The following is a 24,353-nucleotide window of genomic DNA, read 5'->3' as shown; positions in this document are numbered from 1 at the left end:
TGTGATTATAGGCATGAGTCACCACACCCAGCCAAAAAATAGATTTAAGTTGAAAAAGAATTGACAAAAAGTCAAACGTTAAGTAAATAATAATTAATCAAAAAGAGTAAGCCAATAACAAATTAGAATATGTGAACATGGCAGAAAGAACCTCATGAATGGGGCCCATGATGATTGGAAAGCCCTGGGCTACAGCATAAAGTATGTTTAGAAGAAGTAGGGAAGGTAAGCTGGGAGCTGACTGACGGGCCACAGCACCAGGCCAGTGAGTTGCTAAGGCAATAGGGAGCCACCCGAGGTTGTTGAGCAGTGGAGGGTCACGGTTGGATCTCTGTGTTAGGAAGCCCACTGTGATGGCTAAGAGGAGCCTGGCGTGGTAGCAGGGAGCCCAGGGAAAGAGACAGGACAGCTGGTGGTTATGTGCCCAGGGTCATACCCCAATGCTACCATTCAGTAGCAGTAGAGCCTTGAGCTCAGTTTCTTAACTTGTAAAATGGGAATAAAAATACCCAGCCCATAGAATTATTGAGATAAAATAGTTAATGAAAAATGCTTAGCAGGGGCCTAACACACAAGACAGTAGGAAGCAGCTCTGGTTACAATTGTGATCATGATGTGGTTTGGGTGGGAGATGGTGAGCCCAGGGCAGAGGAAAAGGGGAGAGGGAGAGAAAGGAACAAATACAAAGCTAAGGCTCAGTGAGGGGCAGGGGGTCGAGGGCATGCAGATGATACAGATAGAGCTGGACTATAACGTGGGTCTTCTGACACCCACTCGCTTCTCGGCTCACTGCATCAGGGCTGTTTTTCCAGTTTCTGAAAGTTTTTTTATATGAGCCAATACTCACTCATACCTCCACCCACACAAAAATAAAAAGGACTTAAAGCAGAAGTTTTCGTTGGAAGTGAGCAAGAACGTCCTGGCAGCCAGAGCCACAGAATGCTGGTTCTAGAATCTCCAGCCTGGAGAAGTTCAGGAGGAGGGTCCCAGGCCATTGAGACTGGAAATCACAACCTGACACCCGCTGGGCCATATCTGGCTCACAGATGTGTTTGGCTTGGCCAACTTTTTCAAAATTAGGAGGTTTTACTGAAAAATCAGTAGATCAGGTGGTGCTGGGCCAAAGCAACACTCAGCTGATGCTGATGAGAAGGGGTGTGTGCCCCAAGCCCCTCTATTCCCCATTGCTTCCCTGATGCTGAGGCTGACTATCTCCAAAGGGTGGAAGTGAGTGCTTTCTCGCATTCAGCCAGTGTCTGTCTTCATGTTACCTGTCAGATCCCTGGAAGCACTTATTTATACCTGTAGCTGTCGGTTTAGACTTACTCTCCCTAGGCCTGAGGCAGGAAGATGGATGAGACAGATTTTTTTGTTTTTTTGAGACAGATCTCACTCTGTCACCCAGGCTGGGGTGCAGTAGCCCAATCTCTGCTCACTGCAGCTTCTGCCTCCCAGTTTCAAGCAATTCTCCTGCCTCGGCCTTCTGAGTAGCTGTGATTATCGGCACCCGCCACCACACCCGGCTAGTTTTTATATTTTTAGTAGAGACGGGGTTGCACTATGTTGGCCACGCTGGTCTCGAACTCCTGACCTCAGGTGATCTGCCTGCCTCAGCCTCCCAAAGTGCTGGGATTACAGGCATGAGCCACCGTGCCCAGCCAAGACAGATCTTTTTAAACCTTCTCACCAACTGAGGATTAACTGATCCCATTTAGAAACCACATCCCAGCTCCAAACCTTCCTGAACTAGATTATACTTTTTTTTTTTTTTTTTTTTTTTTTTTGGAGTTGGGGACTCGCTGTACCCAGGCTGGAGTACAGTGGTGTGATCATAGTTTACTGCAGTCTCCACCTCCTGGGCTCAAGCGATCCTCCTGTCTCAGTGCCTGAAGTAACTGGGACTACCATGAGCTACCATGCCTGGCTAAGTTTTTCTATTTTTTATAGAGACAGGCTGTCACTATGTTGGCCAGGCTGGTCTCGAACTTCTGGCCCCAAGAGATCCTCCTGTCTCAGCCTCCCAAAGTGCTGGGATTATAGGCATGAGCCACTGCACCCGGCCCCTGATTATACTTTGAATTCTAGAATGCCCCTACTGGAAGGGCCCTTGGAGATAGATATGCTTAGTGCCTCCTTTTTATAGATGGGGAAACTGAGGCCAGGGTCACCCAGAGAGTCAGGGGCATAATCTCACCTTCCCTAGGCATTTTTTTTTTTCCCAAGGAACAGGGCAGAGGTTGAAGGTAGCCCTAGGACTCTGTCCATTTTGGCTTTTCTCAGTCCTCTCTTCCCAAGTAAGGAGGCGGCAGATGCTAAGTGATACTAAAATCTTTGCCCTTTGCAGTAAATGGATAAATCTAGACCTTTAAGAAAAGCTCAGTCCAGCTGGGCACGGTGGCTCATGACTGTAATCCCAGCACTTTGGGAGGCCAAGATGGGTGGATCACCTGAGGTCAGGAGTTTGAGACCAGCCTGGCCAACATGATGAAACCCCGTCTCTACTAAAAATACAAAAAATTAGCTGGGAGTGTTGGCAGGTGCCCGTAATCCCAGCTACCCGGGAGGCTGAGGCAGGAGAATCGCTTGAACCCAGGAGGCAGAGGTTGTAGTGAGTAGAGATGGCACCATTGCACTCCAGCCTGGGCAATAAGAGCAAAACTCTTTCTTGAAAAGAAAAGAAAAGCTTAATCCACATCTCAGAAGGCCCAGCTAACAACATCTGGTGAGACCATTTACAAAGGGAACCAGCCTTAAAAACACATACACTCACACTTTTATTTTTCCCCCTCCTGATTATAAAAGCTATACAAACTGGTTACGGAATGTTTGGAAAATCCAGCAAACTATGAAGAAAATTAAAAGGCTGCCTTACGAGGCCCCTGCCCTGCACAGCCCTCAGGGGTAACTGCAGTTAACACTTTACTTAATGTCCACTTGGAGTTTTTTCTAGGCTTACGTGGTTTTACTCATACTATAGATCATACTGTATGACACTGTTTTCTTTAAAAAAAAAAAATCCAATAGTCAGGGGTGGGAGAGTTGGCTGGCAAGGGGCCTCTTTCTGGAGTGGTGGAGGTCTTTTGTCTCTTGATCTGGGTAAGTGGTTACAGGGTTCATACATAGGTAAAAAAAAATACATAGGTAAAAAGGCATCATCCTGTGCCTTTTATATTTGTTTATTTTACTTGATAAAAATGGTATTTAAGATGATAATAATAGTAGCTCATTACAAAGACATTGAAATGGAAGTATACGCACGCCCCTACTCCCCTGCCCAGGTGTAACTGCTGCGAGCAAGTAGTCCCTCCGAATCTACAAGCTTCCCTGGGTCAGTCCGGAAGGTTGTGAGCATGGTATAGGAGCCAGCAGTGTGGGCCTGGTTCTGCCTGTCCCCTTGGTGAGCTCCTACTCTGACCTTGGGCTGCAGGCGAGGGGGCTGTGGCTCGTCTCAACTTCTTCCTTTTCAGCCTCACACCCGCTGGCTCCTGCCTGGGAACAGCCTGGCTCCTGCCTGGCCCAGGCGGGCTGCGGGCTGTGCTCACTGGGAAGGAATGGAAACACGTCTATTAAGTTTCATGGAAATCATGTTGAGGGGCCCACGTCTGGTGTTTGGGTTCCTGTGGTCCCAGGCTGGGCTGCCGGGTGGATTGGGAATGAGAGTGGCTAGCGTTCCTTCCTGCAGCCTCCTGGGCACCCCCACACCCACCACAGTGTGCTTCCTCCAATACTTGGATGGCTTATGAGCCCCTGGGGTTCAGGCCTGTAGTGGGTAATGTGCTGGCCAAGAGCTCAGAGCTCTGTTATCTCGGAACATACTTCCTTTTTACTGGCTGCCCCTTAAATGGTAACAGTGTGTGGCAAACCGAGCCAATTTGTGAAAGCTAAGGGCGTCCCAGTCTCTGAGCCTTGCTCTGTGAGAGGTAAACAGTTTCTTCAGGCTCCACTAGAAACTGGGAAGGACAGGCAGCTGGGATCGTCAGTCCCCACAGCTGGTGGTCCCCAGGCAGAGGGGGCGGCAGGAGACAGGGGAAGATCTGGGCAGACTTGGCAGGCCCCAATCTGGATTGGATCCTGGCTCTGTCTTTCTCTTCTCTGTGGTCTTGGGCAAGACCAGCCTCGGTTTCTTGACTTGCAAAACGGGTCATTCCTACTTGGCTCCTGGCATTGTTGTGTGGGCTAAGCAAGAGAATGCAAGTAGGGGACCTGGGCACAGTAGCCACCTGGAGACTGTTGTTATCATTGGGGTGACAGGAGTGGACACAGGGAGCAACCAGGAGAGGGGGGATGCTTCACACAGAGGCTGGGACTTAAGCTTGGGCTGACAGGATGAGTAAAAGTAAATAAGAATGAATAACAATAACAGCAGCGGCCATGCCTTTGACTTTCCCCAAGACCCTCTACATCCATTAGCTCCTTGTGTCGCTAGAACGATCATCTGAGTGAGGTAGGATGGGAATCAGAATCCCATCTATGTGCAAAGGGGAAACTGAGGCACACCAGGGAAAGATAGTTTAACTCACTGTTTCCCTGAGGTTACGATGCAGACCAAAGTGATGACATAGACAACTGGCAAGGGGCCTGTCTCTGGAGTATGGAGATCTTTTGTCTCTTGATCTGGGTAAGTGGTTACAGGGGCTCATACATAGGTTAAAAGGCATCAACCTGTGCCCTTTAGATTTGTTTATTTTACTTGACGAAAATGATACTTAAGATTATAATGGGGCTGGGCACAGTGTCTCATGCCTGTAATCCCAGCACTTCAGGAGGCCGAGGCGGGCGGATCACCTGAGGTCAGGAGTTCAAGACCAGCTTGGCCAACACGGTGAAACCGCATCTCTACTAAAACTGCAAAAATTAGCCGGGTGCGGTGGTGGATGCCTATAAATCCCAGCTACACGGGAGGCTGAGGCAGAAGAATCGCTTGAGCCCGGAAGGTGGAGGTTGCAGTGAGCCAAGATTGCACCACTGTACTCCAGCCTGGATGACAAAGTGAGACTCTGTCTCAAAAAAAAAAAAAAAAAAAAAAAAAGATTATAATAGCAATGGCTCATTGCAAAGACATTGAAATAGAAGTATACACACCCCTCCCCCCGACTCCACTGCCCAGGTATAACCACTGTGAGCAGGTAGTTTTCCATGTCCCTCTGCACCTACAAGGTTCCCTGGGTCAGTCTGGAAGGTCATGAGCATAGTAGAGGGGCCAGGAATGCGGGCCTGGTTAAACACAAGGTATGTCACAGACTGGAACTAAATGACATGGAACCATGTGATGAGACAGTCAGTCGCTTTCAAATTCTCTGAGCCTCTTCAGACCTAAGGAGAAAGGCTTCCTCTGGGGATAAGATGTCTTTAACATCTCTCTGATGTGTTTGGGAGGAAGAGAGGGAGAAGACCCCCTTAGGCTCCAAGAGGTGACCAGATGTCCCTAGAATTTAATGGCACTATTCGTTTTCATTGTTTATTTTTACTTTTTAAAGTAGTTTATTTTCACAAAAATACAAACAGTAAACAAAAAGTATACTTTATATAATAAGTAATATATTTAAATATGTTTTTATAAATGAAATAATATAAAAACCGTTCAATGCATCATCAGTTTATTTTTGGAGTTACATTCTATTTATGCCAGTTTACAGTTATTTTTCCATTTATAGTGATGATGTAATAACAATTATAATATTGCCACAGATCCACCCAAACATGGTGATTCCTACCTTCTTCTTCTTGCCCTTGCCCCTACATGTGCCTGGTAACATGGCCGCCCCTACATATCCCCACCTGTGTAGAACATCATGGCGCCCTGCATTTGCATATTAAAAGGCTAGGGTAGTAGGGCCAGTTTTTTCGTGGGCTACGTGAGTGACATGCCTGGTTAAACCAATCCCCTGAGCCTTATGCAAATCAGACACCATCTCCTCCAGCTTCCTCGTAGAAGCAGCCACTTTTCTGCAGCACACGGGGTTTTCTCTTTGTTAGAATCCTCCTCCCTCTGTCTCCATAAGGGGGAGCTGTTTTCTTCTTCCTTCTTTCTTTCTTGCCTATTAAACTCTCTGCTCCTTAAAACCACACACACACACACACACACACACACACACACACACACACACACACACACACACACACACAATAATAATAATAATAATAATATGACCACAGAAATTGTAGTGATGGCTTTTAATGAGCACCTACTAAATTCTAGTCCTGCGCAGAGAATTTGCATATATTAGCTTACCCAATCTTGATCAACTCTTTAAGGTGGGTGTAATTATAGTCTCCATTTTACAGATGAGGAAACTGAGGCACAACGAGTTAAATCTGACTTGCCAGGTACAGACAACCAGTAAGTGACAGAACCAGAGTTTGAACCCGGGCAGTCTGGCTGCACTTGCATAATCACTGTGATGATATAGGGTCTCATTGAAAAACACAATTATGTAAGTTTTGAAAAAGTGAGTGGATTTGAAGAAAAATAGTAAGTGCTAATAGTACGCATGGTATGAGGAGATGCTAAAAATCATAAAAGTCATCATGAATGATTCAATTTCCAAAACCAAAACAAAGCAAGCTTAGCCCAGCTCAATATGCTTTCTTTACACAAGGAAAGAGGCCCAGAGAGGGAAAGGACCTACTCAAGGTTGCACAGAGAGACCGGAACCGATGTCTCAACAGAGAGGCCAGAGTCCAAGTCTCAGGAGAGAAGAGGGAGGGAGTGGGGAGGGCACGTGGCAGGGGAAGGGACTGCTCCCAGGATTGCATGGGGTGGGAAATGTCAGAGTTTGACCATGATTGGTGGGGGTTGGGGGGGATTAGAACAGGACACCAGGCCAGATGAGACCTTCCTTATTCTGCCAAGTTGAAGGCCCCTCCCTCCACCTCAGTGTAAAGCCTCCTGGGTACATGTGATTTCAGCACCAGGTGCCTGTCGGTCCATCATCCTCTCTGAGCTCACTGCCACGGCAGTGCCCGGACCCTGTTTCCATCACAATGGGCTGTGGACACTCATTCATTCACTCATTCATTCTACAAATAGAGATGGCGGCCCCCTGCACCCAGCACTGTGTGGGCTACGGGTGGGAGGGAGCCTCGGTCCTCTGTAAAAGCCTCCCGGTATTGGAATCTTGCTGGCATTCAGAAATGCCACCCTCCTCCTCCTCAGAGTTCCTATTGTATTTCTCTTTCTTCAGGGGCCTCATTTATTAAAATGATTTTTCCCTCCTAAGTAAGCTCCCTTTGAGTGGGGTCCTTATTTATTCTCATCTCCCTTTGCCCCCCTGGGCAACAGGTGGACCTGGAGCTCGCAACCAGGCTGGGGCAACCAGAAGGGCCCCCGTGAGGCTCATGACCCATGGGTCCTAGGACCATACCTGGGTGGAAACATCTGGCCTAGTCCAACTTGTCTATTTGACAGAAAAATGGTGGTTCTGACCAGGCGTGGTGGCTCATGCCTCTAATCCCAGCAGTTTGGGAAGGCGAGGCGGGTGTTCGAGACCAGCCTGGGCAACATGGCGAAACCCCATCTCTACCAAAAATACAAAAATTAGCCAGGCGTGGTGGTGGGTGCCTGTGGTCCACAGCTACTCAGGAGGCTGAGGTGGAAGGATTGCTGGAGCCCAGGAAGTCAAGGCTGCAGTGAGCCGAGACAGCACCACTGCACTCCAGTCTGGGCGACAGAGCAAGATCCTGTCTTTAAAAACAAACAAACAAACAAAAAGGCCGAGCGCGGTGGCTCATGCCTGTAATTCCAGCTACTCGGGCTGAGGCAGGAGAATCACTTGAACCCAGGAGGTGGAGGCTGCAGCGAGCAGAGATCGGGACACTGCACTCCAGCCTGGGCAACAGACCAAGACTCTGTCTCAATAATCATTAAAAAAAAAAAGAGAAGAAAAGAAAAATTGTGGTTCAGAGAGGGACATTGTGTTCCTTCTGCCATAAAATTTATGAAGCACCTGTTTGTGCCGGGTCCTGTGCAGACACCGACGCCCCAGAGAGGAAAAGAAGCCAGTGCTTACTGTACCTGCCTCCTGTTGCCACTGTAGCAAATGGTCATGCACTTTAGTTTCAAGCTACACAAGTATAGTATCTTGCAGGTGATAAAAGATCAGAGGCCTGACATGCATCTCATTGGGCCAAAAACAAAGTCTTGGCAGGGCTGTTTCTCTTCTGGAGGCTCTAGGGGAGAATCCATTTGCTTGCCTTCTCCAGCTTCTAGGAGATGCCCACATTCCTTGGCTCCTGCTGTATGTTCCAAGCCAGCAACATCACATCTCCCTGATCCTGCTTCCGTTGTCATATTTCCGCTATTTATTTATTATTTTATTTTATTTATTATTGCTCTGTCGCCTAGGCTGGAGTGCGGTGGTGCCATCTCAGCTCACTGAAACCTCCGTCTCCCAGGTTCAAGCAATTCTCACGCCTTGGCTTCCCGAGTAGCTGGGATTACAGGCATGCATCACCACACCTGGCTACTTTTTTGTATTTTTAGTAAAGATGGGGTTTTGCCATGTTGGCCAGGCTGACCTTGAACTCCTGACCTCAAGGGATCCACCTACCTCGGCCTCCCAAAGTGCTGGGATACAGGCATGAGCCACCACACCCAGCCTATTTATGATTTTTAATGTAATAAGAGATGGGATCTCACTATGTTGCCCAGGCTGGTCTCAAATTCCCAGCCTCAGGCGATCCTCCCACCTCAGCTTCCCAAAGTGCTGGGATTAGAGGTGTGAGCCACTGCCCCTGGCCCATAGTCACATTTCCTCTTACCCTTCCCTCTTCTGCATCCTCTTCCATCTGGTGATTACACTGGGCCCATTTGTCTAATCCAGGATGGTCTCCTTGTTTTAAAGTCAGCTGATTAGCAAACTTAATTCCATCGGTAGCCTTAACTCCGCTTTGTCTTGGAAGGTAGCACACTCACAGGTTCCAGAGATTAGGATGAGGGCGTCATTGGAGGTCATTCTACCCATTACACCTGCCTTTAGATGGGAACTGCTGTAATAGGGGTACCATAGGATCCCAGAAAAGGGGACACCTGATCTCACTGGGGTAGTGGGGGCACCCAAGAAAATCTCCTGGAGGAGGTGACGGCTGACCTGAGTCTTGAATGAGGAGTTGGCCAGGCGAGGAGGGGTGGAAGTGAAGGGCATTCCAGCAGGAAGCCACTGCATGTGCGGAGGCCTGGAGGTGAGCGAAGGAAGGCATGTGCCACTGTGGCCGAAGCATGGAGAGGGGTGGCGAGGCTGGAGAGGAGGTGGGGGCTGAGGGCAGCTGCCAGATCTCAGGGGAGCTGGATGCCTGGAGGCTGATGCTTCCTGAAGACAGTGAGAGCCTTTGAGGGGTTTCGAGCAGAGACTGATGAGGTCCGGTTTGCCTTTGAGAAAGGTCACTCTGGGGTCCTAGTGGAAAATGGCTGGGGTGAGGAAGACGAGAATTTGGCAGCCAAGGAGAGGAGTCAGGTGATCCTGGGTCCTGGGCCCAGTGTTCCCTCTCCTGGACTCTGACTGCCAGGGGGACCGGCTGACTGCCTTCTGGATCCCTTCCTGGAAAAGGCGGTGAAGCCTGGATCAGGGCGGGGGCAGGGGACAGAGCGGAGCACCTGGCTGGAGAGCTGTTGGTGGAGGGGAAGTGGTGTGGGACACACTGAGGGCTGTTTGTGGGTTGGGAGGCAGGAGGAGAAGCAGTGTTGTGAGCAGATTTCTGGCCTAGGAGCCCGACTGGGCGGTGGGGTCATCACCAAGGTAGGACTGGGGGAGGAGCAGGTTTGGGAAGTTTCCAGGTTGGGTCTGATGTGTTGGCGGTTGGTGGCTGAGAGGCATCTAGGAGGTCCATGGGACGCAGCTGGCTGTACAGTCTGCAGCTGTGGACTTGTATCAGTTATTGCTGTGTGAAAAATGACCCCAAAGCTCAGTGGCAAAACAGCAATCACTTATTCTCACTCTCCCATCTGCATGTGGAGTGGGGCTGTCTGATCTGGGCTGGGCTTCCCTTGTGGCTCAGCTGCAGGCTGCAGGCCTGCAGGCCAGCCAGGCGGTCAGACTGGGGCAATGCCAAAATCCCCTTTCTCTTTGACCCTGAACTGAATGCCCACCCCCCCCCACCCCTATTCCTCCACGTCTCCATGGACCAGCAGATGACATTTGAGCAAAGACCTGCAAGAGGTGTGGGAATGAGGCTGTCTTGAGGAAGAGCATTCTAGGCAGAGGGAACAGCCAGTGCAAAGGCCCCGAGGTGAGATTGTGCCTAGTGTGTTTGAGGGACAGAAAGAAGGCCAGTGTGGCTGGCAGTGATGAGTGAGGGGGGTGGGGTAGGAGAGGAGGTCAGAGAAATAGCAGGGGCCTTAGGCATATGGGGCCTGGAAGGTCACGGGAAGTGGTCTCTGCCCTTATTATCATTGCTATTATCACCCCTTCCTCCTGTCCCCCACAGGACCCTCCATCCCTCGACACAGCCATCCAGCATGCCCTGGCGGGCCTCTATCCTCCTTTCGAGGCCACAGCACCCACCGTCCTGGGTCAGGTGTTCCGTCTCCTGGACTCTGGCTTCCAGGGGGATGGGCTGAGCTTCCTTCTGCATTTCCTGATCCCTGCCAAGCGCCTGTGTGAGCAAGTGCGAGAAGCAGCCTGTGTAAGTCGAGAGGGAAACAGGGACAGGGAACAAGCTGTTCCAGAAAGTCATGGGGCTGGAGGCGGACAGAGAAGGAGGTGGGCTGGCATGTGTCTTGTTTCACAGGGAACTGAGTGTGTGGGGGGACTTTCCAAGTATCATTACTTGCCCAAGGGGAGACATCAGCCCCCCAGATCGAAGGGGCTTTACCTTGTGACATCTATGAGTTCATTACGTTGTACTGTCACCAGCAGAGAAGAAGACCTGAATAAAGGCATCCTTGGGGGCTCCCTGGTCTTGGGGAGCCTGCCCTGCGCCTGACATTGTGGACACTGCCAAGTGCCTTGGGTGAAGTGGGGCAGCTTGAGTGGAAATAGCAGAGAAGGTCCTAGAGCTTCCCCAGAGCCCCTGAGGCATCAGGACTCTTGCTTTCTTCCCCTGTGACCTCTTCAAACTCAGATCTCAGGGAGGCCTCTGCCAAGGCAAAGTGGAGAGAAAAGTGTTTTAGCCAGACTCATTGGCTGCAAATGACAGAATCCTCACTCAGACCAGGGAAGGGTGGATCAGGCCTCAGGCCCAAGTTGATCCACTGATCAAATCCCTTGAAGATCCTTTCTGTCCCTAGTCTCTGCTTCGTGCTGCTTGTTGGCATTATTCTTCTAGGTGTTCCCACAAGGCTGGAACCCAGGGAAGCTCAAGGATTTATATTCTATCCTAGAGAGGAAAATAAACTCTTTCCCATCCACTGCACATAGAAAAATCTCAAGGAAGGATCCTGATTGGCCAGGCTTGGGTCATATGCCCATTCCTGGACCAATCACTGTGGCCAGAGGAGTGGGGTACCAGGATTGGCCAAGCTTGAGTCACGTGTATACCTCTATGGTCAGAGGGTGGAGCTGTTTTAAGAAAAGGATGAGAAGGCGGCCAGTGTGGCTCATGCCTGTAATCCCAGTACTTTGGGAGGCCAAGGCAGGCGGATCACGACGTCAGGGGTTTGAGACCAGCCTGGCCAACATGGTGAAACCCCATCTCTACCAAAAATACAAAAATTAGCCAGGCGTGGTGGCACGTGCCTGTAGTCCCAGCTACTTGGGAGGCTGAGGCAGGAGAATTGCTTGAACCCAGGAGTCAGAGGTTGCAGTGAGCCAAGATCACGCCATTGCACTCCAGCCTGGGTGGCACAGTGAGACCTCGTCTCAAAAAAAAAAAAAACCCAGAAAAGGATGAGAGAAGCCTGAGGAGACCAAGCCGTCAAATGCCCACCGCAGGAACTTGCCATTCCCTTCATGGGTTTCCCGACTGTTCCCTGCTCTGTTGTTATTAACACCCACCCTCCTGCTACCCCAGCCTCAAGAATCACAAAGAGGTTCTAAGGTCCCATCAGCCTGTCCTGAGTTGCCCACTGCCTGTCAGCGACACAGCTCATCAGAAGCAACAAGGAAGGGTGGGGACTGTGTGCGTCATTTCAGTGGTAGAAATAAATTGAATGTGGCAGCTAAAAGTCCAGGGTTAGGAACCAGAAGGAAAGTGAGATAATCTATTTTACATGCTTAGCACAGAGCCTGGCTCATAGAAATAGCTCAATACATGGGAACTGGTATTGGAGAAGAAGGGAGCGTCTCATGGAAGCATTTGCTGCCACTTCCACATGACACTATTTCATGCAGATGCTCCCCCATCCTTATTTCTTCTCCCTGACAAGCTACACAATTGCCCACTTCCCTTGTTTGGCCATTTAAACTTCATTTGCACTGGCCGCTTCCTCAAGGTAACAACCTTTCCACGTCTTTATTTTTCCTTGTAGGTGAGTTTATTAATCTAATTGTAACAATAGGCAAATATCTGTCAATCTCAGAGCAGTGGGAAGTCATGTGGGATTAACAGGATGGCTTCTGGGGTCAGATGCCCCAGGTTCAAATCCAAGCTCATCACTGTGATCTTTGGAGATCCATGCCACCTCTCTGAGTTTTAGTTTCCTTATGTGTCAAGCAGAAACGTTAATAACACAGCACCTAACACATGGAGATGACACACATGGCTTAGCAAAGACTCTGGCATGCAGCAAGTGCCCAGTAGCTATTGGCTATCGCTATCCCACTTCCTTGTTTCTCCATCTGAAATAAGATCATGGCAGCCTCAAAGTCTGCCTCTCCAGCCACCATCACCCAGAGGCAGCCACCTTCACTTAAAGTCTGGTGGGGCTTGGGGACAGATACAGCTGACTTGAAATGTGAAGGCCTAGGTCCAAGTCCCTGATGCTTATCAGCTGTGTGGCTATGAGCCAAATGTTTCACCACACCGAGCCTCAGTTGCATCATCTGTAAAATGAAAATAATGATGCCTGAACTGCCTACACCAAACTGAGTTACTGTGAAAGTCAAGTGAGATGATCAAAGCCATCATCACTCTGGTGCTTTGCTGTTTGCAAAAAATGACTGGGCTGTTTTTTCTCATTCAATGAGAAGGTGAGAGAGAAAGCATGTTGCAAACCCAAGAGGGCTAAGTGAAAAGGGTCGAGAAACCTACAGACTCATGAAGGTTTATGGATATTAAGCTTCTCTGAGGCAGCCCAATCTACAATATGACTGATATAAATGGTTTTATCAACATAAGGTATAACTATGGTCAGAGCTCACTATTTCCGCAATCAATAATTCCAGGAAACACCTGCTTAATTAGCAGGAAATTCAGTCTCACTCTCTGTACATCTCCCCTACACACATCCAAATTATATAAGATTGTCTGGGACTTACTCAATCCACAGAACTCAGACTCTTTTTCCAAAAGCCAGTTAAAGACCTGTTGTCAGCCCAGTAGAACTGTTGTTTCCATTGTTGCCACATGTTGTCACTGTTGAACACTGGTCCCGCACAGCCCAGTGGAGAGGCTCAACTGAGAGGGATCACTTGGGTCACAGCTTGTCCCAGAATGACCCGCTGTACCCACCTATACAGGGAATTTCTGGCAACTCCTGTTAAAAAAAAATTTTTTTTTAAGTTTTGCTTCACCTTCGTGTTATTATCCATTAATGGGAAAGAAATAAAAAATAAACAAATAAACCTTCATTTATTTAATGAGAAATAAATAAACAAACAATAAACAAACAAATAAATAATAAACATTCAGGCCCAGAATAACCTTTGGGTCAGGAAAAACTGGACAGTCATCTAATAAGTGGCAGGGTCAGATTTCCTGACTTCTTATTCAATACTGTTTCTACTTCACCCTCATACACTACCCAAATTCAATAAGATATTCAACACTTTATTATAAAATAGGCATTGTGTTAGATGATTTTGGCCAACTGTAGGCTGATGTAAGTGCTCTGTGCACATTTAAGATAGGCTAGTCTAAATAAGCTATGATGTTCTTTAGATTAGGTACATTAAATGCATTTTTGACTTATGATATTTTGAATTTATGATGGATTTACCAAGATATAACCCCACCATAAATTGAGGCCATCTGTATAATCTCACTTAATCCTCATACCAACCCAGTAATACTGACATGTATTATTATCCTATTTGCAGATAGGGAAATTGGGGCTCAAAGAAGTTAAGCAATTTGCACAAATTAGCAACATAGACCTTTGTCTAAACCATGTCTCCCTGGCTTTAAAATGGAGGGCTAAGGCTTGAACTGGGTTGGGAAATGTTCCGGATAGATGCAGAGAGGAAGGGAGCGTGAGCCAAGCAAGGGGACCACTTGGGAAAGCCGATTGCTAACTAGTGCATGGTGCTCTGAGCTTTCTTGCTTGGGTCAGTAGGCTAGTATTTCCAAGGTCAGGGCCAGGACGAGGGTGGGGCAGGAGGGTCAACCTTTGCACAAGCTTGACAGTGAGTGCCTCCTAAATGCTGCCTCATCCTAGTCCCTGACCTGTTCCAGATTCCACGTGAGAGAGGGAAAGGAGCAGATCCAAGGGTGGAGCCTTTCAGGGCCAGGTTCTCTGATGCCATCCCCTTCTCTCCACAGGCTCCCTACTCACACTGCCTCTTCTTACACGAGGGCTGGCCACTCTGTCTGAGGGATGAAGTTGTGGTCCACTTGGCACCCCTCAACCCTCTCTTATTGCGCCAGGGTGACTTCTACCTCCAAGTGGAGCCCCAGGAGGAGCAGTCTGTCTGCATCATGATCAAACGCCTCTCCCTGGACCTCTGCACAGTGAACAAGAAGCCTATTCCTGAGCCAGCCTACCCTATACTTTTTACCCAAGAATGGCTGGAGACCATCAACAGTGACTTTGAGGGAAGTCCCCTACACAACTGCTTGGTAGCATCAGAAAATGGGATTGCCCCTGTGCCTTGGGCCAAGATAACCAGCCCGGAGTTTGTGAATGACAGACCCCAAGTAGTGAATGCCCTCTGCCAAGCCTGGGGGCCCCTTCCTTTAGAGGCACTGGATTTGAGCAGCCCTCAAGAGTTGCACCAGGCCAGCTCCCCGGACAACCAGGTGCTTCTTGCCCAGAGTTTGGCCAAGGGTAAGGGCAGGACATATGGGAGCAAGTATCCAGGACTCATCAAGGTGGAGCAAGCCCGGTCTGGGGAGGTGGCCTTCAGGATGGACGAGGTGGTCAGCCAGGAATTCGAGGGAGACTATGTGGCTCTCCTAGGCTTTCCCCAAGAGAGCAGAGGAGAGTCTCCCAATAGGGAGGCAGGCACATCCGGTGGGTGTACTTCTGGGGCACTAGAGGAGATAGCTGGAACTAAGGAAACTCCCTTATTTCAAAAGATACTGCCTCTCTCAGAGGCCAATGAAGGACCTTCCTTGGGAAATCCAGCTTGCACAAAGCCAGAAAGCTCTGAAGAGAGGCCCTATAATTTGGGCTTCAGGAGAAAGGTCAATCATAAAGCACCCACCCACAACTCAAAAAGGCTGCCCGAAGGCTCCTACATGAATGTCCTTGAGGACCCACTGGACTGTGCCTCTTGCCTCAGGGCAGGTGTCTCACAAGAGCCAGCTGCCTGCAAGATGCAGGGACCTCTAGGAAACCCAGAGAATATGGTGCAGCTCAGGCCTGGACCAAGACAAGCCTCCTCTCCCCGCCTGTCCCCAGCTTCTCCTGCAGCTCCAGCCTCTGAAACAAAGATGGAGGTGAAGACCAAACAGAGAAATGGGAGACTTCCCAAGCCTATGCCCTGCCCTAGCAGAAACACCTCCTCCCCTGAGCCCCCCACTCCTGGGCTCAAATTCTCATTCTTGAAAGGGCAGAGGCAACCCTCTGTGACCCCAGAGAAAGCCTCACTCCAGCACGATGGGCCCTGGAAAGTCCTGTGTTCCTTCTACTCTCCTAAACCCAACCAAGCCAAATCTTCCGGGAAAGGTAAGATGCCCACATGCTCAGCTGTACAAGGAGGTTATTGTCTGGTTGAGATCACATTTCAGGTGGTTTTGGTTGTAAGTGATAGAGACCACCTGGGCTGGCTCAGCTTCAGGGGTTTAGTATACAGTGTGGCATGTTAAGGGGCTTGAAGTCTCATGTGGCTGGAATTGAGCAAGGCACTGTGACTGTGTTACAACTGCCTGAGTTCACACTCCACCTTTGCCATACACTTGCTGTGTGACGTTGGCCAAGTACTGAGTTTCTCTGAGTCCAGGTTCTCCCTATCTGTGCAGTGGGAATGTCACCTATTTCACAGTGTTATTTTGAGGGTTCAAAGGGATACCAGAAGCCAGGTGTGGAGGCTTATCCTGTAATCCCAGTGCTTTGGTGGCTGAAGCAGGAGAACTTGGGTGGCTTGAGGCCAGGAATTTACAAGAAAGAAAGAAAAGAAGGAAAAAAGGAAGGAAGGAAGGAAGGAAGGATGGATGGAAGGAAGGAAGGAAGGAAAGAAGGAAGGAAGGAATAAATTAAAAAGCTGGGCTTAGTGGTGCATGCCTGTAGCCCCAGCTACTCAAGAGGCTGAGGTGGGAGGATCTTTCAAGCCCAGGAGTTCAAAGCTGCAGTGAGCTATGTTCATGCCACTGCATTCCAGCCTGGGCAACAGAGTGAGACTCTGTAGCTAACGAAAAAAAAGTGAGGTGTGGGGAGGAGTAACACTAGAAGTAAGGGGCTTAGCGCAATGCCTGGCACATGGGAGAGATCAATAGTTGTAAGCTATTATTAGTCAGAAAGAGAAAGAGGAGACATTTTCCCCTTAGAAAGCCCATCTTCTGCTTAACATCCTTTTCTTTGTTGTTGCTTTTTCCCAGCTGGAACAACTCAGACCAAAACATCTGGCCCAGCCACTGTCCCCAGCCCACTGACTGAGGAAAAGGCTGCCTTGCCAGAAGCTTCTGCAGGCTCCCCAGAAAGAGGCCCCACCCTGGAGGAGGAGCCCCCAGGGCCTGAGCCCAGGATTGGGGCTCTAGGTGTCAAGGTTTTCCGCTCCAGGATAGCATGCCTGCCAGGTTCCAGGGGATTCAAGCAGGAGGTGGTGGGGAGGAAGCTGGGGGCCCCAGAGCATCCTCAGGTGCTGTTGGGTGGAGGGGAGGCTGGGAAGGCCCTGGAGGCCTAGGTTCTAGACCAAGCCTCCTTGGGCCTCAGTTTCCTCATCTTTCCCATGGGAGAATTGGAATAGATAAAAGCAATTTGTTGGTATCCATCCACCCATCTATCTGTCTGTCCATCTGTCTACTTGTCTATCCATCAGTGAAGCAGCCAAGGTGGATACTGTGTTCCCCAGAAGCAGAGCCTGAGACATAGATTTTTGGGAAAGTGACCTATTGGAGGAGGGCTCTGAGGAGAAGGACAGAGGGTCAAGGCGGGGGAGGAGCCAAGCAAGGCTGTGGGCTGACCCCAAGGAGAGCACTGGGGCATGACCCGCCCCACAGAGCTGGCTCCAGCTTAAGGTGTAGGGGACTGGCCTTTTATAAGCCTTGTCTGTCAGTCATTAACTATGGGCTGATCCCCTGTCTGTCCATCCTTAATGAACTGCAGGAACTTCGGGCTGATCCTGGAATGGGGTGGGGCAGGGGGAGCCAGTGATCCAGTTCAGCCCAGGGCGCCTCTTCAGAGAGGGGGCATCTGTGAGCCACTGACAACTGATACTTCCAGATTCTGGGGATGGGTTCTCTGCCTGCTGAGGGGATCTGGGTTTGGGGTACTAGCAGCATCCAATACAGAAGGTCTTATCACTCCTATTTGATATTTCCCCATTGTTGTAACAGACATTTACTGGTCCCTGGGCTTAGCACTGGCGATTCATAAAAGAACAAGTCTGATGTGTTCTCCACTCTCAGGAAACCTATATTCTAGTGGTGGGGAAAAGCCAACAGGTTATCGCAACAGATTATTGAAACCCAGTGTAAACAAAGTGTGACAGTTGGGAAGGACGGGGCTGTGGGAGCACAGATGAGTCCCCTGGTTCAGGCTTAGGGTAGTAGAGGTCAAGGATGACTTCCCGGAGGAAGTAACGTAAAGCCCAGTCCTATAGTATGAGGAGGAATTATCCAGGTGAAGAGTTGGGAGCAGCATTCCAGACAAAGGGAACAGCATGTGCAAAGGTCCAGAGGCAAGAGAACCACAGTGCTTTCTGGAGACTGATTGTCCTGAAATACTGTTTTACTTCACAGACTTCTACATCTCTCCAGGACCTTGGGCACTGCCCTGTCTTTTTGCAGCTCCCAGGAGACCTTATCTGTCCTTTTCCTGGTCATCTTTGCTGAAGCTCCTGCTGTTTGTTCTATATTAATTGTACACAAAGGATCTCACGATCCTCTTAGGGCCATCATGGGCCAAGGGCTCAGATTTTGTCCATGGAAGGCTCTGCTGTGGGAGGAAGATCTTTGTTTTAGTTCTAACTCTATCATTAGCTCCCTGTGTGCCCTTGGAGAAGTCACTGCCCTCTCTGGGCCTCCTCAAGAGGAGAACAGGCAGATAGGACCTGGTTCATTGTCACTCTTCCCTCAGTTACTGTTGTTGTAATTCTTGGGGGTTGCAACATGCACTGTTAGCTCGCACATGCCTGATGCGTAGTATGTGTGCAAAAAGCATTTGCTGCGTGAATGAGCAATGTCCACATGCGTGCTCCTTCTGTCCGTTTTTTGTCCTGCTCTTCTCTAGTGATCTTGTCCTCATTCCCCACATGACTCCCCCCATCGCATCCACCATAACCATGACTCCCCCCATCGCCTCCACCATAACCATGACTCTCCCCATCGCATCCACCATAACCATGACTCCCCCCATCGCATCCACCATAACCATGACTCCCCCCATCGCATCCCCTGTAACCAACTTCTCCCTGCTGGGTTTTCATGTTAAGGCTCTCGCTCCTTTATTACCACTGCTTCTCTTTCCAGGTCACCCACTGCCCCAAGTTTCATCATCTTCAGGCCTCCCAAAACCTTGAACCTATTGGCTCAACCACCTTTTCACTCCCCTTTTCCAGCATGTCCCCCCACCCTCCACCACATCCCTTCCCCATCATCATATCTCCCCCACCCTCCACCACATCCCTTCCCCATCATTATGTGTCCCCCACCTTCTGTCACATCCTCACATCCCTTCTTCCTAGCTTAGATTCCAGGCTCACATTGTAATCACTTCCTTTCAAACACTCACTCACTTGCTTTCCTCTTCCACCTTCACACTTACTTGGATAAATCCCAACCTCCGTGAGATCCAGCTCTCCACCTGCACCCTCAAGCTGAATGAAGCTGGAAAAATCCACACAATTGTGCAGGCTAATTGTGTTAGATTCCTGACCACTGACCTCCGGGGGTCCCAATGGTGCCAGTGGATCCTACTTCACCTCCAGAGTCCTGAATGACTTCCCCACAGTCCTGTGTGATGACTTCACACCTTCTCTCTCCTTTAACCTTCAACACCACCTTCCCCAACTTAAATCTCAGCTGATGACCTTCCTTCTGGTCTTACTGAGTAAGCAGAAGCAATTGGAAGGAAGTCTATGAATTGCTTCTGCTTACTCAGTAAGACCAGAAGGAAGGTCATTCACCTACCTGCTGGCATCTGTACCCACAGGCTCAGCATTCTAGTATGGATGAATTGTCCATGTGCCTGAGGCTGACCCTGAACTAGTGCTCTGTTCCTCTCTACCTCCTCAAAGACATCCCTCCAGCAAGATTCTCTTCTCCTTCCTATAGGATCATCTTCCCTCTTTGGCTCTGGGCCATTCCCATCAGGATGAGAACATGCTGCATTATTGCCCAGCTTGAAATGAGCTATTCTAGGCCCCTGTGTTCCCACCCTCACACTTTTACATTAAAACTCCACAAAGCAGTTGTCTGTGTTCCCTGTTTCCACACCTTCTCTCTTCCACTCACTCTAATCAGAATCCCTTCCCCACTGTGCCGCTGAGACACGTCTTGTCGAGGTCGTCATTGCGTTCCATGTTTCTAGATCCAGGGGTCAATTCTCAGTCCTCATCACCCTTGGCCCTTCCGCAGCATTTGGCGTGGATGGCCACTTCCTCCTGTTGAAAGGCTTTCTTCACTTGCCATTAGATCTTCAGTCACCCAGTCCTCCTCTCACCTCACTGGCCACAATTTTGCAGCCTCCTTTCCTGTCTCCTCCTCATCTCCACAACCTGTAAATCCTGGAGGGCCCCCAAAGCCCAGTCCTTGGTCCATTTCTCCTCTCCATCCACACTCACTTCCTAGGCGATCTCATCCTGGAGGTGTAATATTTTCTGTAAATGCTCTCTCCAGGCTGACAACCCCGACACTGATTTTTCCAGCCTGGGCCCTGGCCATGAACTCCAGACTTATCCATCCAGCTGTTTACTACTTGATGTCTCTGCGTGGAGGTCTCACAGACATCTCTAACTTAGCATGTCCAAATATGGACTCCTGACTTCACATCCCCTCACCCCACACTTCCCAACCTTCCAGTCTTTCCTCATGGCAGTAAAAGATGACCACATCATCCTTGATTGCTCTTTCTCTTACACCCCACATTCAATTTGTTAACTGTCAACTCTCCCATTAAATTGTATTCAGAATCTGTTGACTTCACCCCACCCAAGTCCAAACCAGCGTGGTCTCTTGCCTGCTGCAGTGGTCTCCTCGCTGGTGTCTCTGCGTCCACACCGGCCTCTGTTGGAGTTTCCTTATAGGGCAAACAGTCCCCAGAGCCTGTGCTTCAAGATCTAGATCTGCTCCAAGCTAGCCCTGTGAAGCAGGTCTCCCTGTAAAATTTTCATAAAGATCTGTTCTCAGGAAAGAAACTGATCAACACACAGGTGTGAATGTCTGCTCCCATGCTGGGGATGGGGTTTTGTTTAATAGGCACTATGTTTCCCATTGTGGCCATAACAAGTTATTACAAATTAGTGACGTAAAACAACACAGATCTATTATCTGATCGCTCTGTATGTTAGAAGCCCAACATGGATCATGCTAGGCTAAATCCAGATGTCTGCAGAGCTGCATTCTTTCCTGGAGGCTCTAAGGGAGACTCCATTTCCTTGCCTTTTCCAGCTTCTAGAGACCACTACTTTCCTTGGCTTGTGGCCCCTTCCTCCATCCTCAAAGCCAGCAATGTTGCATCTCCCTCACCCTCCATCCATCTTGGCACCTTGCTGCTACCAAAGCCAGGAAAAGTTCTCTGCTTTTAAGGATTCCTATGATTAGATCGGATGATCTAGGATAATCTCCCCACCTCAAGGTCCTGCCCTTCATCACATCTGCAATGTCCCTTTTGCCATGTAAGGTAACATATTCAAGGTTCTGGGGATTAGGGCATGGACATCTTTTGGGCCACAGGCACGAAGCCTTAGGAGAGGGCTTCCCTGTCTTTTCGCTGGAAAATCCCTAATGCAGAAGAGAATGAACATAGCCCCTGAGATTAAGACCTCACCTTGAGCTCTCAGTTGCTCCATATAGATCTTTGAAATCCTTTTTGCCTTTAAAGTTTCTATACATTTTAAATATCCATAAATAGAATACATTCACACTCGTTTTGAGATGAAAAAAATGCTTTTAATTGCTTGCAAATTCAATTACTTACCATTCCTCCCTCCCCAAACTTGGAGTGACTCGTCATGCTGCTGGCAGATACAACACAGTTTTCAGCAACTTTGGTCAACCCCGACTTACCCACCACCCTCATTTTGCCATCCTCATTTTCACCTGAGGCTCATAATATCTGTGAACAGCACAGCTTCAAGCCATGGTTCTGAGATGCTAATGATGGTATTTCTGGTGCCAGCTGGTAGGTGAGGATAACATTTGGGGCAAAAGGGTCTCCTTGGCCCAGCTGAAGACAAATCAGGTGGACAACTGCCCCTTGCTGTAATCAACTCAGCTGGCACTGGGTGTGTGCAGGGCCCTGTTCCAGGCAGTGTAGGGAACCAGACATGTGAACTAATGGTATGACCACTGTGTCCCGGTGTGGAATGTCCTGAGTGTGTGAACCCTTTGCTGCTCAAAGTGTGGTCTGGGGACTACCTACATCAGCGTGACCTTGGAGCTAGGGGGAGAGGCAGAATCTCAGGCCTGCTGAACTGGCATCTGCATTCTAGCAAGATCCCCAGGCCCATCAAAGTGCTGGGATTACAGGCGTGAGCCACCATGCCCAGCCACAAATTTTTTTTTTATTTTAAAAATTATATCAGATTTTAAGACATATGTGAAAGAATGTTCCAGGTGGTTGGACCCCTGTGAGGCGGCACTTGTGAAGGTGGTTATGTTTGTCCAAGGCTTCGTGAGCTCTGAAGGGTTTTGCACGCTGCAGAGGGTGGTGCCCACGTGGAGTGGCTGGTGGTCATTGCAGGGCATCCTGGAGTGAGGTGACTGAAGTGCAGGGCTCTGAGTCCAGGCTGCGAGACTGGTGTGGTTTCCCGAGGCCTGAGCCTCTTTCCCTGCTGCTGTACTTGCCCTCCCCTTTCCTCCCCATGAGGATGGGCTGTACTGGCTCCCGGAGCCTCAGCTTCATGACCCCTGTGGGGAGAGTGAGGCACACGGCCCAGATTCCTGGAACAGGAAATACCCTGTCGGAAACCCAGGGTTGAAAGTCTGCAAGAAGAAATAGTGCTGGTAGTCACAGGGCTGCACGCTCACCACCCCTTGGACTGGAGATGAGAACAGAGACAGTGATCATTGTAACGACCAATGATTGAGCAACTCAATCATTCACTGAGCTCTTGCTGTGTATTAAGTGCTTCTCAGGAGCTGTCTGATTTCATCCTCGAAATAACCTAATAAGCTCAGCATATTATTCTCCCTGTTTAACAGACGAGGAAACTGAAGCTCAGAGGTGCACTGACTTGCTCACAGACACACAGTGAGTCAGTACAGAGCAGAGACTTGACCCCTTTCTGTGTGACCCCAGAGCTCATGCCATGAGCTCTGCCTGCCCACATACCCTATACAGAGGGAGTGCTCTGCACAGAGGAGATTCAGGAAGACTTTTCTCATGAAGTGGCATTTGAGCTGGGTCTTGAAGGATGAGTAGAAGTCAGAGTTCACAGAAGGAGAAGGAGAGAAAGGGTGTTTTTCGGGCAAAGGAACCGTTATGGCCAAAGGTCTGAAAGCCACAGGAGAGGTCCCTAGAGGGCCCTACCAAAGTTCTCACTGCTCACGTGTGCCCTCTGTCCTCCAGGTGGCCGGGACAGGGCCGGGCGGCCCCTGCTTCTGGTGTCAACTACAGAGGGGGCCTGGGAGGCGCCATGGTGCACAGTTTCAGAGGTCACCAAGCTACTCTCCTACCTGTGCACCATCCCCAGGTAAGGATCTGGGCCACCCTGACTGCTCCATCCCCACCTCAACCCTCTGGGCCCAGAGCCCTGGACCAGACACTGAGAGGAGAAGCACCATATCCTTCCGTCCACTCATCTGTTCACAGAGCCAGTCCCCAGACAGATGCTGGGAGAAAGCAAAACAGCCTCAGTCCCTGCCATCGAGGGGTTGTCAGGCTGGTGGGAGAGACAGACAGAGTGCAAGAAACAAACCATGGCCAAGAAACTTTCAGGAGTGTCAGTGTGATGAAGAAAAGAGTGATGTTTGTAGATCAGTGGTTTTCCATTTTTTTTTTTTTTTTTTGAAACGGAGTTTCACTCTTGTTACCCAGGCTGGAGTGCAATGATGCAATCTCAGCTCACCACAATCTCCGCCTCCCGGGTTCAAGTGATTCTCCTGCCTCAGCCTCCCGAGTAGCTGGGATTACAGGCATGCACCACCACACCTAGCTAATTTTGTATTTTTAATAGAGACACCATTTTTCCATGTTGGTCAGACTGGTCTTGAACTCCCGACCTCAGGTGATCCACCCACCTCGGCCTCCCAAATTGCTGAGATTACAGGCGTGAGCCACCGTGCCTGGCTGGTTTTCAAATTTGAAAGTGCATTAGAATCACCGGGTGGGCTGTTAAAACAGATTGCAGGGGCCCATCCCCCAGATTTTCTGATTCAGTTGATGAAGGTGGGTGGGACCTGAAAATCTGCATTTGTAACAGATTTCCTGGTGATAACAGATGCTGGGCCTGGGACTACACTTTGAGAACCACTGTTGTAGAGTGAGAAGAATAGGGGATGTTAATTTCAATTGGGAAATCGGGGAAGGCTTCCCTGAGGAGGTGATAATTGAGCTGTCATCTGAATTATACATATTTGAATAAACAAAGGAAAGGGGTAAATGAGTAAATGAATGAATGAGAGAGTGAAAGAATGAGTGGGTGAGTGAGTGAGTGAGTGAGTGAGTGAATGAAGAGTGGACTCTGGCTGATTTCTAATGCTCCTCCTAACACTCCTACCCCTGCCACCATTCAGACTTAATGGACTGGCTGGGGAAGAGGCGCCCTCTTTTCCTCTGG

At 49.4% G+C, this 24,353-nt stretch overlaps 1 protein-coding gene across 1 annotated transcript in view; it reads left to right on the top strand.

Moving 5' to 3' along the window:
- KIAA1755 (KIAA1755 ortholog) overlaps window positions 1-24,353 on the top strand; it is a 46,236-nt gene that overhangs the window by 4,192 nt on the left and 17,691 nt on the right. Inside the window, exons 2-5 of the mRNA XM_024239097.2 lie at window positions 10,423-10,620; window positions 14,575-15,922; window positions 16,792-16,989; window positions 23,144-23,267. Of these exons, the coding sequence (XP_024094865.2) occupies window positions 10,423-10,620; window positions 14,575-15,922; window positions 16,792-16,989; window positions 23,144-23,267 (1,868 nt within the window). The remainder of the gene's footprint in view (window positions 1-10,422; window positions 10,621-14,574; window positions 15,923-16,791; window positions 16,990-23,143; window positions 23,268-24,353) is intronic.

Source organism: Pongo abelii, chromosome 21 (assembly GCF_028885655.2).
Source record: "Pongo abelii isolate AG06213 chromosome 21, NHGRI_mPonAbe1-v2.0_pri, whole genome shotgun sequence".
Classification (NCBI taxonomy): Eukaryota; Metazoa; Chordata; class Mammalia; order Primates; family Hominidae; genus Pongo; species Pongo abelii.
The sequence above is the reverse complement of the archived record's forward strand: the minus strand, read 5'-3'. Positions and strand labels throughout refer to the sequence as shown.